At 35.7% G+C, this 14,695-nt stretch overlaps 1 protein-coding gene across 3 annotated transcripts; it reads left to right on the top strand.

Moving 5' to 3' along the window:
• Nucleotides 1-252: 252 nt before the first annotated feature.
• Nucleotides 253-10,485, top strand: LOC115967862. Of its 3 annotated transcripts, none has more exons than XM_031087015.1 (5): nt 253-1,200; nt 1,976-2,114; nt 2,189-3,388; nt 4,087-4,530; nt 10,206-10,485. In XM_031087015.1, the coding sequence occupies exons 1-4, from the start codon at nt 365-367 to the stop codon at nt 4,477-4,479; spliced, it is 2,568 nt and encodes an 855-aa protein (XP_030942875.1). In that variant the 5' UTR covers nt 253-364; the 3' UTR covers nt 4,480-4,530; nt 10,206-10,485. The 3 variants fall into 3 exon arrangements, with proteins under 3 accessions (XP_030942875.1, XP_030942873.1, XP_030942874.1); XM_031087013.1 differs by having other exon boundaries at nt 2,186-3,388; XM_031087014.1 differs by having other exon boundaries at nt 2,186-3,388; nt 10,209-10,460.
• Nucleotides 10,486-14,695: the final 4,210 nt, after the last annotated feature.

Raw genomic sequence — 14,695 nt, 5'->3', positions numbered from 1 at the left:
TAGCTAATACAACATTTTAAAAATGAATAATTATTCCTTATTTTAAAGAATAATTATCCATAAAAAATGACTATTTCTTATAATAAAATTATAACCAAACTAAATAATAACTAAACTATAAAAATTACTATTACATTACGACTCTTCTTATAATTTACCAAACATACCCAGAATGTTTTGAGAAATGTCACTAAAAATCTAAAGAAAAGAATTTCTAATCACGTATGATTTATTTTTTTAATCGTTAAACCCACCCTCAAAAAAACCACAAATCTTTCTTCACGTTCAAAGTTGAAATCCAATTTTTGCTGGCAATTTACACATTCTCCTCCACACTGAACTCAACCCTCCCTCCTCTCCCAAAATGGCAATGGTGGCCACCACCACCGCACCACCACCACCACCGTCTCTACTAAACCAAGACTCCCTATCTCACATAGACCTCTCAACACTCTCCCAATCCGAACTCCACTCCCTCTCCCTCTGCTCCACTTCTCCCTCCCCCTCCACTTTCCCCTCCCCCCTCCTCCCTCCCAAAATCGACCGTTCCCAGTTCAACGAATCCGCCGGCTCCCGTCGCCAAACCTACTCCCGTCCCTCCATCTCCGCCGGCCACCGCCGCCGCGTCGCCGGCCTCCTCCCCACCCCTAAACTCCCTCCCATCCCCGCCGACGACCCCGAACGCGTCGAGAATCGCTACATCATCAACCACCTCAAGCAGTTCCTCAACCAAGACCCTCGATTCGATCGCTTCGACCTAACCCTAACCCTTCCTTCCATCTCCTCAATCTCCATCGCCGGAGTCAACAACAACAACAACAACAACGAAAAGGTGAGTTTCGGGAACGGGAAGAGGAAGAGAGGGAGGAAACCTAAGCTGAAGGCTTTGCATTTGGAAGAGGACTATCGGAAGTTGGAGATTGTGAATAAGAACGGCGTCGTTGTGGACCTCGAGAAGTTGGCGAATGCGGAAGATCCGTTTGGGGAAGAGTTGCGGAGGAGGACTGTGGGGATGGAGAGTGAAGAGGCGTTGCTTGGTTTTATGAGGGAATTGGGTGGGCAGTGGGGGAGTAGGAGGAAGAAGAGGAAGATTGTGGACGCCGCAGCGTTCGGAGACGCGTTGCCGGTTGGATGGAAGCTCTTGTTGGGGATCAGAAGGCGCGATGGCCGCGCCTCCATTTACTGCCGCAGATATATAAGGTGTCAATTTGGTTGATTGTCTTCCTTGGCTGCAATTAGTACTTTAATTTTGGATTCTTTCGCTTCTTTTAGAATGAAATTTCTTATGAACGTTAGGATGATTTGCAAATGCTTGATTACTCTCGGAATTACAACTGATACGTAGTGTGAAAACTTGATCATCGGATTGCCCCTAACAAGTTAGAACTTTAGAGAACTTAATTAGAATTCAACTTGAAACTTGCCAAGTGCCTTGTAGCTCAAGTGGTTGGCACCTTCTGTCATTTCCATTGGAGACATTCAGGATTCAAATCCACCCAGCCTCGGTTATCAAATTATCAAAAAAACTTGCTAAATATGGAAAATTAAAATTAACACTTGATACGAGCTAAAGTAGCCTATGTTTACACTTTACAATGATACGTTATGAGTTCCTAACTTAATCATTTGTTTAAGACTAATGTCTCAGACTTTATACGAAGTGATAAAAACAAAAGGATATTATTTAAAATGGAATCTTGCACATTCTTCAGTTCCATTTACCAGAATCCTTTTTTTGCTATATAATATGATTTGGAGTCATGTTAATTCGGTAGAAGGAATGACAATGATTGTTGACATTTCAGCTCTAGTGTAGCTGTTTATTTGTCATATGTGCCATTTGGGTTTAGAGATTAAATTAAAAACCGTAAAAAATTCTGTAACTATTAAGGTTGTTAAATTATTTCTTGTTACTCTGTATCTTTGTTCCCTCTTCTTGCTGGGTCTTAGATGTTCTTTTAATTTATTGTTCCAGCCCTACTGGACAACATTTTGTGTCCTGCAAGGAAGCTGCTTCATACTTGCAGTCGTTTTTTGGTCTTAGAGATGCACAATGGCCCAGTAGTCAGATGGTTGAAAATATTCAGCAGGACTATAGACTAACTTCTGAAACTGTAAGTAAATATTTGTGTAGTTCTTAGGCGTATTTTAATTTCATTCAATAAGGTTTATGGGGGATGTGCAGCAGCTTGTGGCCGTTACCCAAAAGGATGAAGACCGAAGGCAAGAAGTCATTTCTAGTTCAACTGCAGCAAGAGTTCCGATATCTAGCGAACAGCCGAAGGAAGCAACATTATTGGGAATGGACAATCTTGCAGATGTCCAAATACGTGATCTATTTGAATGTCACAAGTGTAGCATGACCTTTGATGAGAAGGATACGTATCTGCAGCACCTATTGTCCTATCACCAGAGGACTACGAGGAGGTACAGACTTGGTTCTTCTGTTGGGGATGGAGTGATAATTAAAGATGGCAAGTATGAATGCCAGTTCTGCCATAAGGTATTTCTGGAAAGGCGTCGTTACAATGGTCATGTGGGGATTCATGTGAGGAATTATGTGAGGAGGGTAGAAGAAGTGCCTGGTACAACTCCTCTTCCAATGAGAATCGAGTCTCCAACCAGGGATGATGTTCCTTCAAGGATCTCAAAAATGGATGCTTTGATAGAAATTGCTCAGAATTCTATTCTAGAGACTTCTACTGTTAGACCTAATAATGAACCCAATGGTGGTTCCACTCCTAATCAATTGAATGTTGTTTCTACTCAAGAAATTCCTGCTTCCAATTTTAATAATGACACAAATCTTGGTTCTCCTCTTAGTGGACCAGAAATGGATGATGACTCGAGTGACAGAACTCTGGATCAAGATTTAAATCAGCTAGATGGTGACCATATTAGCACTGCTGAAAATATGGAGAAGACTACTGATGAAGTAGTGGATTCTAAGATGGATTGTTGTTTGGGAGCCACGACTGTCTTACCTGATAAAGATCAAAATGCTAATACAAATGAAGCTTTTTGTAAAAAAGACAGTTTGGCATTTGTCAATAATGAAAATGACATTTCTGGGGTTGAGCAGGAGGGAGTTCCTGAAGGCCATTTGGTTGCTCAGTTTGAAAATCAGATTATTTGTGAGAATAGGGATAATATTAATTTGAGTTGCACTAGCACTTTAGACCATTCCAAGCCTTGTGAAGTCAATAATAATATTGAGCTAAAAGTTGGTGTTGGCGGCATCAATGAAGGGCCATCCAAGAATGTTGTGATGGAAATTGTACAGCAAACTTCTGAAGAAAATATACTCCAGCATGGGGTTTCTGACTCCCCAATGTCCCCAGAACAACTTTTGCAAAAATTTTCAACATTCAATGCAACCTCGGATAAGGTTTGAGGCATTGTTGTTCCAGCAATTAATAATAAAATGAGCATCACCTCTTTGTGTTTTACCTAGCTTTTCTATACCTTTTCTGTTTTGTTAGAAGTCTACTCTACCATACTTTTTCTATGTGGTTGTTAAATATGGTAACCCATATTTTTCCAGTTATTCCGTTAATATGTGAGTCTTGGGAGATGCAGAATTTATTGGATTGTTCTGTCTGTTTGTATATTGTTGCTTAATTAATTGTGCTTAGATTTTTAGCATGTTGCCTGTGAGACTGTTTTGTCTAAAGGCTTTCCTGTTGTGTTCTGATGGTTATATGGTTACAAGGGGTAGTACTATAGATTGGGGACTATGTATCATTGCAAAGTAATATATCATAATGGATAGTTTTTTACTTATTGAAGTTAGTATCGCTTTTAATTTGAGTGGTTTGCCAAAATTTAGCTGCATATTCTTCTTAATGTACATTTAACATTTGTATATTGTAAATTAGGTTATATAACATAGTTGAGTCATGATGTTCATGTTCTGTAGATGTAAATGGTCTAGCTCCTTCGTTTTTGGCAAATTGGTTGATACAATGTGTAAGGTTTCAAAGAACTCTTCTTTTTACCTTCCCAATGTTTGTGATGAAGATGTTCAGTTTTTCCAGTTCCATCTTACAAAATTAATTATTTTTTTATTTTTATTTTTATTGACAGGGAGATCAGTTACACAGTGTTGACCAACGGCATGACAATTTAACTGGGTTTGAGGAACTGAGGTTGGATGAAATAGAACCTCTTAAGTATAGCACTGCAACTGGGCAAGAATCTCTTTCCTTGCAGGAGGTACCCATGGATTTGACATATAGCGTAGATATGGAAAGGGAATATGCTTCCTCTGTCCAGTTTGAGTCAGAAGAAGTCATGTTAAATATGGGTGGGAGACATCAGCTTACAACTGTTTGTGTATGGTGCGGAGTAGAGTTCAACCATGAGGCTGTTGATGCTGAATTACAATCAGATTCTGTTGGTTTTATGTGTCCAACCTGCAAAGCAAAAATCTCTGGACAGTACATTAGTGGTTCACCAATGACTTCCCATCGTCTTTGATAAAGTGCATCCTTTTCAATTTGCCACGTGACAAGCTTTCCTTGATGTGGGGTAATTACTATTTCTCAATTAAAAAAAAACTATACCAATTAGTAATTAAGAATGTTTCTGTTATATAAATTTTAGTTGTCACATGACTTATCAAAAAATACATTAATTAATAAATAACATTTTTGTTGTCATACTTATAAGGTATTTATTTTAGGTGTTATAAGATTATTAATTTCTTTTTTTAGTAATTTATAATTTACCCTCTTGGTTCAGCTTAAATTTGGTTTACTAATCTATGGTGGTAAAAGTGACACTTTATCCTCTGTGATTCACTCAGTTATCTTTACCTATTAAGTCTCCAATGTGTAGATCAAGAGGTGACACTTTGTCTCCTTGTGGTGTGTCCCTTCACATGTAATTTCTGTCCAACTAAACTGAGGAAGATTGCCACAATGGGGCAGGGTGTCTCTTTCTAAACCACTGGTTAGTAAACTAATTTTGGGCAAACAACAGGAGGGTGTCCTTTTTTTGATAAGTTGTCACCTTTTTATTTTTATTTATGTTTATAATTCCCTCATTAAGATAAATTTTATTATTATTATTTTTAAATCATTCTTGGTTTCATAGAGATAAGTTTAGAATAGTTATTATAATGTGTTTTTTTCTTATATTGATTCACAAGTTGATAGAATTACTTTTGCAATCCTGTTAGTTTCTCATGGAAATGCTTCCACTAAGATTGCCATTTTGCTGCCCATTATTAACAATTAAATAGCAGCTACTAGGTATTGAAAAAAAGTATTTATTGATTTGGGGTTTGTATGAAATTTAGCACTACTTTAGGTTTCTCAATAGATTTTGAATGTTTCTTGTACGTGGCTTGATGTTTAAGGACTAAATGATGATTAGCTAATAAAAACTGATTGAATCTTAAAAAATAAATAAAAACAGATTGAATCTTGATCTGTTTGGTATGAATACCATGAATTAAAGGAGAAAAGAAAAGAAATCACACCTAGGAAGGAGATGGCAATAACATCCTTAAGTCTTTAAGAAAAGCTGTTGGAATCTTTTTTTTTTTTTTTTGATAAACACTGTTGGAATCTTATTGAACTCCATTTCTAATCTTGACAGAATGCATAAAAACCTCAAAAATAATTAAAAAAGAACATCTAAGAAGACCCAAAAAATAAGCAAAAAAACTCATGGGCCTCTGGAATTGAAAATTACCAGATTACCACTTGCATAGTGAAACTTAAAAAATCTTAATTAAGGTACTGATAAATCTAGTCAAAAACTATTGAAACAAAATATAAGAAACATCAAAAACGTAGAAAAGGACTCATGAGTCTCTGTTACATTGCATTCTAGCAAATCTGCAAATTACCAGACTACCCCTAGCATGGTGAAACTTAAAGAAAACTATCTATCAAAAAAAAAAAAAAAAAAATCAGAAATTAAGGAAACTTAAATAACATGAACCAACAGTCTAATGAAAAAAAAAAAAAAAAAAAAAAAAAAAAAAACTTAAACCTAAAACTCAGTTTTAACTAAAATAGCCTAAGAATGTGCCAATAAGGGCCCATATTGGGACTAAACAATTAAATTGCTGCAACAATGTATGGTTTGAAGCACAACTTCATTGCATGTGGTCTGATATTACTCATATTAGCAGTAGTGGTAACTGGTAAATTAAACTTTCATCTTCATAGTTCTCTCACTTTTAGTATAAATGAAAATGAAAATGTACATGTCACCTATTAAGGTTCACCATTTTGTGTGACCTACATAAAAAGGTTCACTATTTTGTGTTGGGGGAATGTCCTGTTTCTTAGCATAAGTATTGTTTTACTTGTTAGAAGTATATTCAAAACTAGTGGCTATGTTAACCATCCACTTTTTATCTAGATTGAGGCATGTCAAGAACTTTTGGTTATAGCACAAATATTGAGTTTGGAAACACAAGTGAAACAGCTACCCTTCCTGCCCATTATTAAATATTGATAACCTTGACCCTGACCTCTTTATTTTTATTTAATTGTATTATATTAATTTATTTTTGAAGCCAGTGGCTGTACGAAGATTTCACTCTTTACATACATGGGGTTTCATCCCGAGAAATTTTACCAGTGATTCAGAAATTAATGGAGGACAAACCTTAATAGTGGAAATAAGCTTCCTGTGATGAATATTGATTGGGTAATTCAGGAAAGTTATTATAAAGGGTTAGAGGATGAAAGGCTTAATGGTGTTGGTTTTAAATCAAAATATAGTTTGAAATTATAATAGGAATATATTGCTCTAATTTCTGACAGTATGGTAGGATTTTAGTGCTAAGCTTACGCACATGAAGTTGCTAACAGTTTCAGAGGTCAGATTTAAGGAATTAAGTGAGTTTTAAAAAGTGCTGGTTGGTAGTGAGTGAGATACATGCAGATAATGCGATAGAAAAACAGACAAGGAGAGAAAAGTCAAAATATCTTAAAATATCATAAGGCGTCCACTGCCGAGGAGATAATCCATTGTGTCATGATTAATTGCGCCAAGCTTTCAGCCCGGGGCAACTGATATAGTCAGTAAAAAATGCTTGGGTGAAAGGTTCTTCTGGGTTGGGTTTAACAAAGGCATGAAGTGGACTTGTGAGTTTTCAGGCTTTATTACATTGATGTAAGGTATGGTTGTTGGATACAATTGTTTTGGCATGATAGTTGTTACAGTGAGGTTGCTCTGAAAATATTTGTTCAACTTGTTTCCCATCATTGACAATAAGGAAATGACTAAACAACCATATCCTCCAATTTAGGCATAAGTTGAGGATTTAAGCTTGATCCCCATTTTGTACGAGCAATTTGAGGTTGGTCAGTGGTGTTTTGATTGTTCTTCAATCAGGTAACTAGCGAAGGAGAGGACAAAATACATTGTAGGTTAATGAGAAATGTCAGTTTGTATTTGTTTTTATTTAAGGCGGTTAGAGCGTTGGACTGTGGAGGGACCTTAAAAAGGTCCTCATTTGGGAACTGTGTTTATAAATCTTTGACAAGTGAATATTTATTAAGGAAAGAAATTATTGTACTTTTAGAGAGAGAGAGAGAGAGAGTAATTGTAGATTGGTACGGTATGATCAAAGCAGCAGTAAGATATTGTATTATCTTTTACTACACTGTGCAATTGCAGATATTTTTGGTCACTTGTGTTCTCTCTTTGTGGCATTTAAAGAGTGACAAGTTGAATGGATACACTGTGTGGCCGCTGGAGAAATTTTCAGAGAAAGAGTCCAAGAAAATAATTTTGGCTTATGTGGTAGTATGTTAGAAATAGTCGTAAAAGATTTTCAAAATATGTGAAATTCTCAGTTGGACATGGGAGATGCTTCTAACAGAAGTATGTGTGGCGTTTTGGTGAATCGCTCAAAATTATTTTCCCTAACTTTTTTGAAACTGTGGTTAATAGACAAGCTAGTGTTGCTGAATGTGTGAATATGCTTAATGATATTGACCCATTGGTGTCATACTTTTTCATGGGCCTTGAAAGATTGGGAGCTTGAATCTATTGGGGTTTTTTTGTTACTCTTTTCTCATCTCATACTCCTGTGAGAGGCATGGATAGGATGTATTGGACTTAATACAAGAACCACAAATTTGATGTGAAATCCTTCTATAGGGATTTACAAGGAAACTATAGGGTGGTTTTACTTGGTGAGAAATTTGGAGCACCAAAGTTCCAAGGAAGGTGGCTTTTTTGTTTGGAAAACCTCCCATGGTAATGTACTTACCATGGATAATCTTTGAATCTGAAAGATTACAATTGTTGATTGGGCTGTATGTACAAAAGGGATGGGAAGAATATTAATCACTGTCTTCATTGTGCATCGCTAGGGACCTTTGGCCTATGGATTTTTCTGTGTTTGGTGCCTCTTGGTCATGCCTTTTTTCAGTGAAAGACCTTCTAGCTTGTTGGAGAGGTGCTTTCAAGGGCCATCAAAGTGCTGATGTGTGGAATGCTATTCCTCAATTTCTTATGTGGTACATTTGGGAGGAACAGAATTCTTGGTCTTTTGAAGGGGTTGAATCCCCATAGCTTCAAATGAAGTTTTCTTTCTTAGATCGATGTTCGATTGGTTAAAGGCCTTAGGGAATTTCAATTGTTCTTTTCTGTAATTTATTGATCTTTGTAAATTTAGGTGTTTTCTTGGTGTGTATCTCTTGTATTACTCCAAGTATGTACCTGGGCTTTGTCCTTTTTCCTTTAATATAATTTTATTACTTGTAAGAAAAATGAAACACCGACTTTACAGAGCAAAGTTACGTGGTCTAGTGATTAGGAACAGGTGTCTCTAGTCTGTTATGCTACAGTCTGACACTGTTCCAACTCAGCCTTTTTAGATTATTGATCAAAGCTGCCTATGGCAATGCTTAAAGATTGAAAGCCCAAAAGCATGGTATATGCCAAGAGCCCTGTGGCTCAATTAGTTGGCACATCTTGATGTGTCCATGACATCCAGGGTTCCTTCCTCCCCTGTGGTAACTATAATTATCAAAAAAATAAATAGGGATAAAATAAGTTGCATTGCTTGACAATGACATTTCTGTAGATTCCTAACCAATAAAATGTGCCCCTAAGATGTCAAGAGTGTTGCTAACCTGTGCTCTCAGAAATGAATCCATGATTCATGGCTGATCCATATCCTAATTTCCAAATTTTGAAATGACTCCATCCCTTTAGGGTGTGATTAACTGTCTCATAGGTGATGTCCAAGACAGTAAGGTTCACTTGCCTGTGTTGAAAACTTGGGTTTGGTCATTTGACTTTGGGTACTGTAGAGCTTCAACTGAATTATCTTCAGTTTCTACTGATATATTATCCAGTCTAACTCTGTTTTGGTCTTAAGTTATTTTGAATCTTAGACAGTGATTTTTTGGAGGAACTTTTGTATGCTTTCTGTGTCCTTAAAATTTTCCCTCCTTGATAACCATTTTGTGAAAAAAGAAAAAAAAGTTGCCTTCCCCTGTCCCCTCTCTATCCAAAATGTTTAATTCGTTATGCACAAAAGAATAAAAAATTGAGTGCATAAAATTGTAGGAAGTTATAGTTAGTTCTTCTCTAGTTGTGTATACACTCCTTATATGCCATAAGCCTAACTTGCTTAGTGTTCCTAAAGATTATACCCCTACTAAAACCAGGAAGGCAATTTCTGTGAATCAAATATAACTCAAGCTAATATGAGAAGAAATTTCCTATAGCCTAATGCATATCAGCTCAGATACCAATGAACCCTGGGATTTTACTTTTCTCCAAATTGGATGTGAAGATATTTTTTTACCGTATTCAACAAAGGATGTTTATGGGCACACTTGTTGGAAATTTTACCACAATTCATAATGCTAACTTAAGCATTGATTAACTGAATTCAGAAAATCCTCTGGAAACTAAAATCTGTTTCCTTGCTTTATCTTTGGTAGAAATTTCTTCAGCATTAAAGCATGCTCACAACTCAAGCTTTGCACAAAAATACTCAGACCTTGCATACTAATATACTAAGCTGTCAAATTATAAACTGGCTCTGTTGAAATGAAGCAAATGCTAACATGAGGGCGTCATATATATGTATCTAATTCCAGTGTTTAAATCTATTTTTGCCACAGCTCTCAAGTTAGTTTAGTGTTATCACTTCTTTAGAATGGTAGGACTACTATCGTGTTATTGATACTAATGCTGTTCTTTTTCAATTTTGGCAGCAGACTGGTGGCTGAAAGATGCTTATTATATTGGCTCTGATTAAAATTTTGATGGCATTCTGGGTTGTGGTATGTCTGTATGTGGTTTCTAGTTGCTGGGGTTAGCTATTAAATCTTAAGATCGTAGGTTTGATGGATATGTCTTTGTTGCACTATCCTAATGAAGTGAAAAAGAAACGAAGGCCAGCTGAGTATATGTAGTTGATGTAACTTTTGTTTTTCTACTCCTTTTAGGTATATGAGAAATTTTATCTATCTACAAGCCAGGAAATTAACACTAGCATCTATAAAATAAATAAATAAATACCTAAAAAGAGAAAAGCTTATTGCAGTTGTATAATCCATACTGTAAAATTTAACTAGGTAAAACACAGGAAAAGGGAATGTTCTTGGTTTTGTGGCCTGAGCACAGTAAACAATTTAATTAATATTTATATGATAATACAAATAAAAAGAATAAATTTCTAATATTTGACAATATTTACTCTATAAGGTCTAAGCAAACATTCAAGTTAGTTAACAACTTATGTAAGAAAAAGTTAAAAAAGGTTGCCGTTGCGTACATAGGAATTGCTCGCTCCTCCGTTTATGGCAGCAGCCATATCAGAAATATGGAAGATCGTTAGTCCTCAAACTACCTGACTCCTTATGTGAGCCTAAGCAATATGGTAATATGCTTTTTAAAGTAGCATGGTAGTGACCATTAGAGATTCACATTAGTACATGCATAATAGGAAAAAAAAAAATTATATATATATATATATATATATATATATATATATAATTTACAAAATTTTGCTTACAAATGACCCACATCAGTCTGTGTATAATTATGTAAATTTACAAATTTGCTAAATTCAGAGCAATTACATCAATCATGCTAAAATGGAAAAAAAAAATGATAAAATTTACATAATATGACATAAAAAGGACTCGCATCAGATTGTCTAAACTTGTGTAAAGATACAATTGTATTACACTAACAGTGTATATTTACACGGATATTGTAGTTTTCTATTATATTATTTTATTAATTTCTACATTTTTTTATATTATTTTTACTCTCACTTTTCATTCTCTCTCACACCACTATTGTCTCTCCCCTCTCATCTCTCATCTCTCTCTCTCTCTCTCTCTCTCAACTTCCTTCCTAGTCGTTCTTCGATTAGGAACTCAGTTTGATTTTTTCTTGGTAGCGCCACATGGCCTAGATCTTTGATGAGCGATTTGATTTTCGCTTTTGGGCAGCCTCGATCTTCTCCTCAAGGTGTTGGTCCTCCTTGACTTTGTGTCTCTATTGGGTAGTGTTGATAGATTTGTATAACCCCGAGTCTAATTTTCAATTTTAGTAGCCCATTTTTTATTGATTTATTGTTGTGAATTTTTTTTTTTGTTACCTAAACAAATAGGGTTTAATATTGGAGATTGTAAAGAATTGGATATGGTTGGGCGTGATTATCAAATGGGCATCATTGATTTGGTTGTTATGGGTAGATTCATTAGCTAATGTTGTTTGATGATGAGTGATGATCGATATTGTTTGGCGGAGGGGAAGGGAGAATATGGGAAAAAGGAAAAGAAAAAAGATTAAAATATAATAAAAATACAACATTTTAATAAATTAGAGGGTAGAATACATAATCTAACGTGGGTTTTTTGAAAAAGTCGTGTGTTAAATAGAAAAAATAGGTTCTTATACTAAACTAGATAACAATTTTTATACAAATTGATGCGAATGCTTTAACCATGTAAATTTACACTAATATTATTAATTTTGTATTTAGTTGTTTAATATTTCTTTACGTATCTTGAGGATGAAGGAAGAGAGTGAATGGTAGTTGTTATGTGTGAAAAAAGATAAACAATTTAAAAAATTAAGAAAAATTGATATTTTGATGAAATGTAATGTAAAAAGTAAAATAGATAATCTAATGTGAAGTGTTTTGAAAAGTGAGTATTTAAAATTCAAAAAATAGGTTTTTATACTAAAATAGATAGAAATTTTCGTACGAGCTGATGCAAATGTTCTTAGGTAGAAACAAGTTCAAGTTTTTCAACCAAGCATTTATGTATCTTAGAAAAAGCTTGTTCTAAGCTGTAAATGGCCAGAGTATTAACATTTGGCTTGGGAAACCAAACATGGCTCTAGTTGAAAAGAAAGTTGGCTTTTTAGTTGTAAATGGCCGAAGTTCTAAAAGCTCTCGGATACAATGTATCACAATTCTTAGAAATGTTTTGATACGGGTTTCAATACACACCTGCTTAACACATACAATTTAATCCTATCAAATTTATATAATCTAAGGTTATATAATCTCTCTCATACAAATTTTTGATGTCCTTGTCAAAGTTAACATTATATTGCTAATTGCAATGCTCTCAAGTCATAAAGAGGTTTGATATCAATTCATTCAAATCCATACAATCCAAAGTATCACATCATATCTTCTCAACTTCCTTTTTTGTTGGTATAGTGTGGTGGGAGACAATTTAAAAGTTGCCAACCTCTTTCAATTAGGAATGGCAACGGGTTCGGGTTTCTTTATGCCCGAACCCGACCCGTGGGCCTAACCCTAAAACCCGAACCCACTCCGTTTAATAAATGGGTTTTTTTTTTTTTTTTTTTTTAATGCAAACCCACCTCGTTGGGCCCCGCAGGCTCCACCAGCCACTTCAGGGTCTTATCTAAAGGCCTTATAATCCATGGCCATACAATCCTAAAAAAAAAAAACGAATTTCCCTTTCAAACATAGAATCACAAACACAAACTCACAGATTTGAAATAGGACATGAACCCAAAAATAAAAATTGGAGAACTCGGTCTACCAAGGCTCTATCTCCAATCTCGGACTCCTACTCGGCCTCTCTCTATCTCAGACCACCAAGATCTCCGATGATCGGCGGTGGTTTCAGCCATCAATCCCACCTCTAGGCCGAAGCTCAAGCCTAACCTCAACACTACCAAGAGCTCCTCTGATCATCACCAAAGGGCCTTTCTACCTATCACGGCCTAAACCTCACACATCTCTCACTGATCTAACCTCTGTGCTTCTCCCTGGCAAATGGAAATCACCACATGATGAGAGTGAAGGTGAGGGTGGGTCGGTGAGTGAATGAGAGTGAGGGTGAGGGTGAATAGGTGAGACCGTGTGGGGTGACTTGAGAGAAAATGAGACTGAGAGTTGTTGAGAGTGAGGTGAGAGCACTGAGAGAGAGGCGGCTTGAGCTAAGAGAGACATCGGAGAAATGAAAACAGGGTTAGAGTTTTGATATAAGTGACATATATATATAGGTAGGTATTTTAGTAATTTTACTTTAAGTTTAAACGGGTCAGGTTGGGTCTGGGTTCAGGCCGGGTTTTTACCAAAACCCGGACCTAACCTGGACTTGCTTCGATTTTTATTTTTATTTTTAAAAAACCCAAACCCGACCCAATTCTTTATCAGGCAGGGTAAAACCCGACCCCTTAGGGTTGTACCAAGTCGGGTACCTACGGATTGGACATAAATTGCCATCCCTACTTTCAATATTCTTAGCATGGCTATAATGATCATATGTTACGTTCTCTTTGACAATGAAACTTATAATGTTCATAAGATTGCCTTAAATCCCCATTTTGAAAATATACCCAAAATATCTAGAGTATTTTCTCCAAAAAAACAACACGTCGATCCACATACTGGCAAGACAAATTCCGAAACCGGTAGACTGCAATGTCAAAATCATATTGGAATAGTGAACAAACAACAAAGGCATCAAATCAATTTTTTTTTTATTGCAATTGAAAATATAAGAGTGAATTTGTTGCATCATGTACAAAAGCATTCCATGATTTTCATCATAGTTAGCATAGCATATGATCATAAGAATCATTATAGTTTTTCCACAACAGTGTTCGTCAATGGTGTTAGTAGTCAGGGATTGTGCCGGATTTGGTCTTGCCTCTAAAGTTTGTGTCTACCTTCATATTCCATCTCTCTGTTGTCACACCTAGGTTGGTGTGGTTTCTTTAAGGAAAACATATATTTATGGGATTCTAGCATTTAGGTATATTTTCAAATTGGGGAAGAGGAGGCAAGAAGGAGACGGCTAGTATCTTAAAGATGGTCTCATGAGATCACCCTCTCACATCATGTGACACCCCTACATATTGTGAGAGAAACATCTCTTTAGACCTCTATTGCACAATTGAAGGAAGCTTATATATGTAAACTAGTTGAGTTTTCATATGATATGCAGTGCAACTTATTATTAGTTTTCTCTAATATTTTAATAAGATTTAGCTTAACTGATTGATACCACAATTTCCACTAAAGACATTTAGGATTCAGATTGCCGTCCTCAACTATTGATGTATAACAAAATTTCCTTGTAAAAAATGGTAATCTTTAGTTATTTTATGGACAAAATAGAAAGACACTAAGAATAGTATAGTGATTTGATCATACTATATATATTTGTTTATAAATTGAAAATTCCTTGATGTAGTG

The sequence above is a fragment of the Quercus lobata genome, chromosome 11 (genome assembly GCF_001633185.2).
Source record: "Quercus lobata isolate SW786 chromosome 11, ValleyOak3.0 Primary Assembly, whole genome shotgun sequence".
In the NCBI taxonomy this organism is placed as follows: domain Eukaryota; kingdom Viridiplantae; phylum Streptophyta; class Magnoliopsida; order Fagales; family Fagaceae; genus Quercus; species Quercus lobata.
Note: the sequence above shows the minus strand (reverse complement) of the source record. Positions and strands in the feature narration are given on the sequence as shown.

What these genes read in the sequence shown, in the direction of transcription:
- LOC115967862 (XM_031087013.1), top strand. Translation starts at nt 365, where the DNA reads ATGGCAATGGTGGCCACCACCACCGCACCACCACCACCACCGTCTCTA. An exon ending in TACTGCCGCAGATATATAAG is followed by an intron (nt 1,201 to 1,975) that starts GTGTCAATTTGG and finishes TTATTGTTCCAG; the next exon opens with CCCTACTGGACAACATTTTG. An exon ending in ATAGACTAACTTCTGAAACT is followed by an intron (nt 2,115 to 2,185) that starts GTAAGTAAATAT and finishes GGGGATGTGCAG; the next exon opens with CAGCTTGTGGCCGTTACCCA.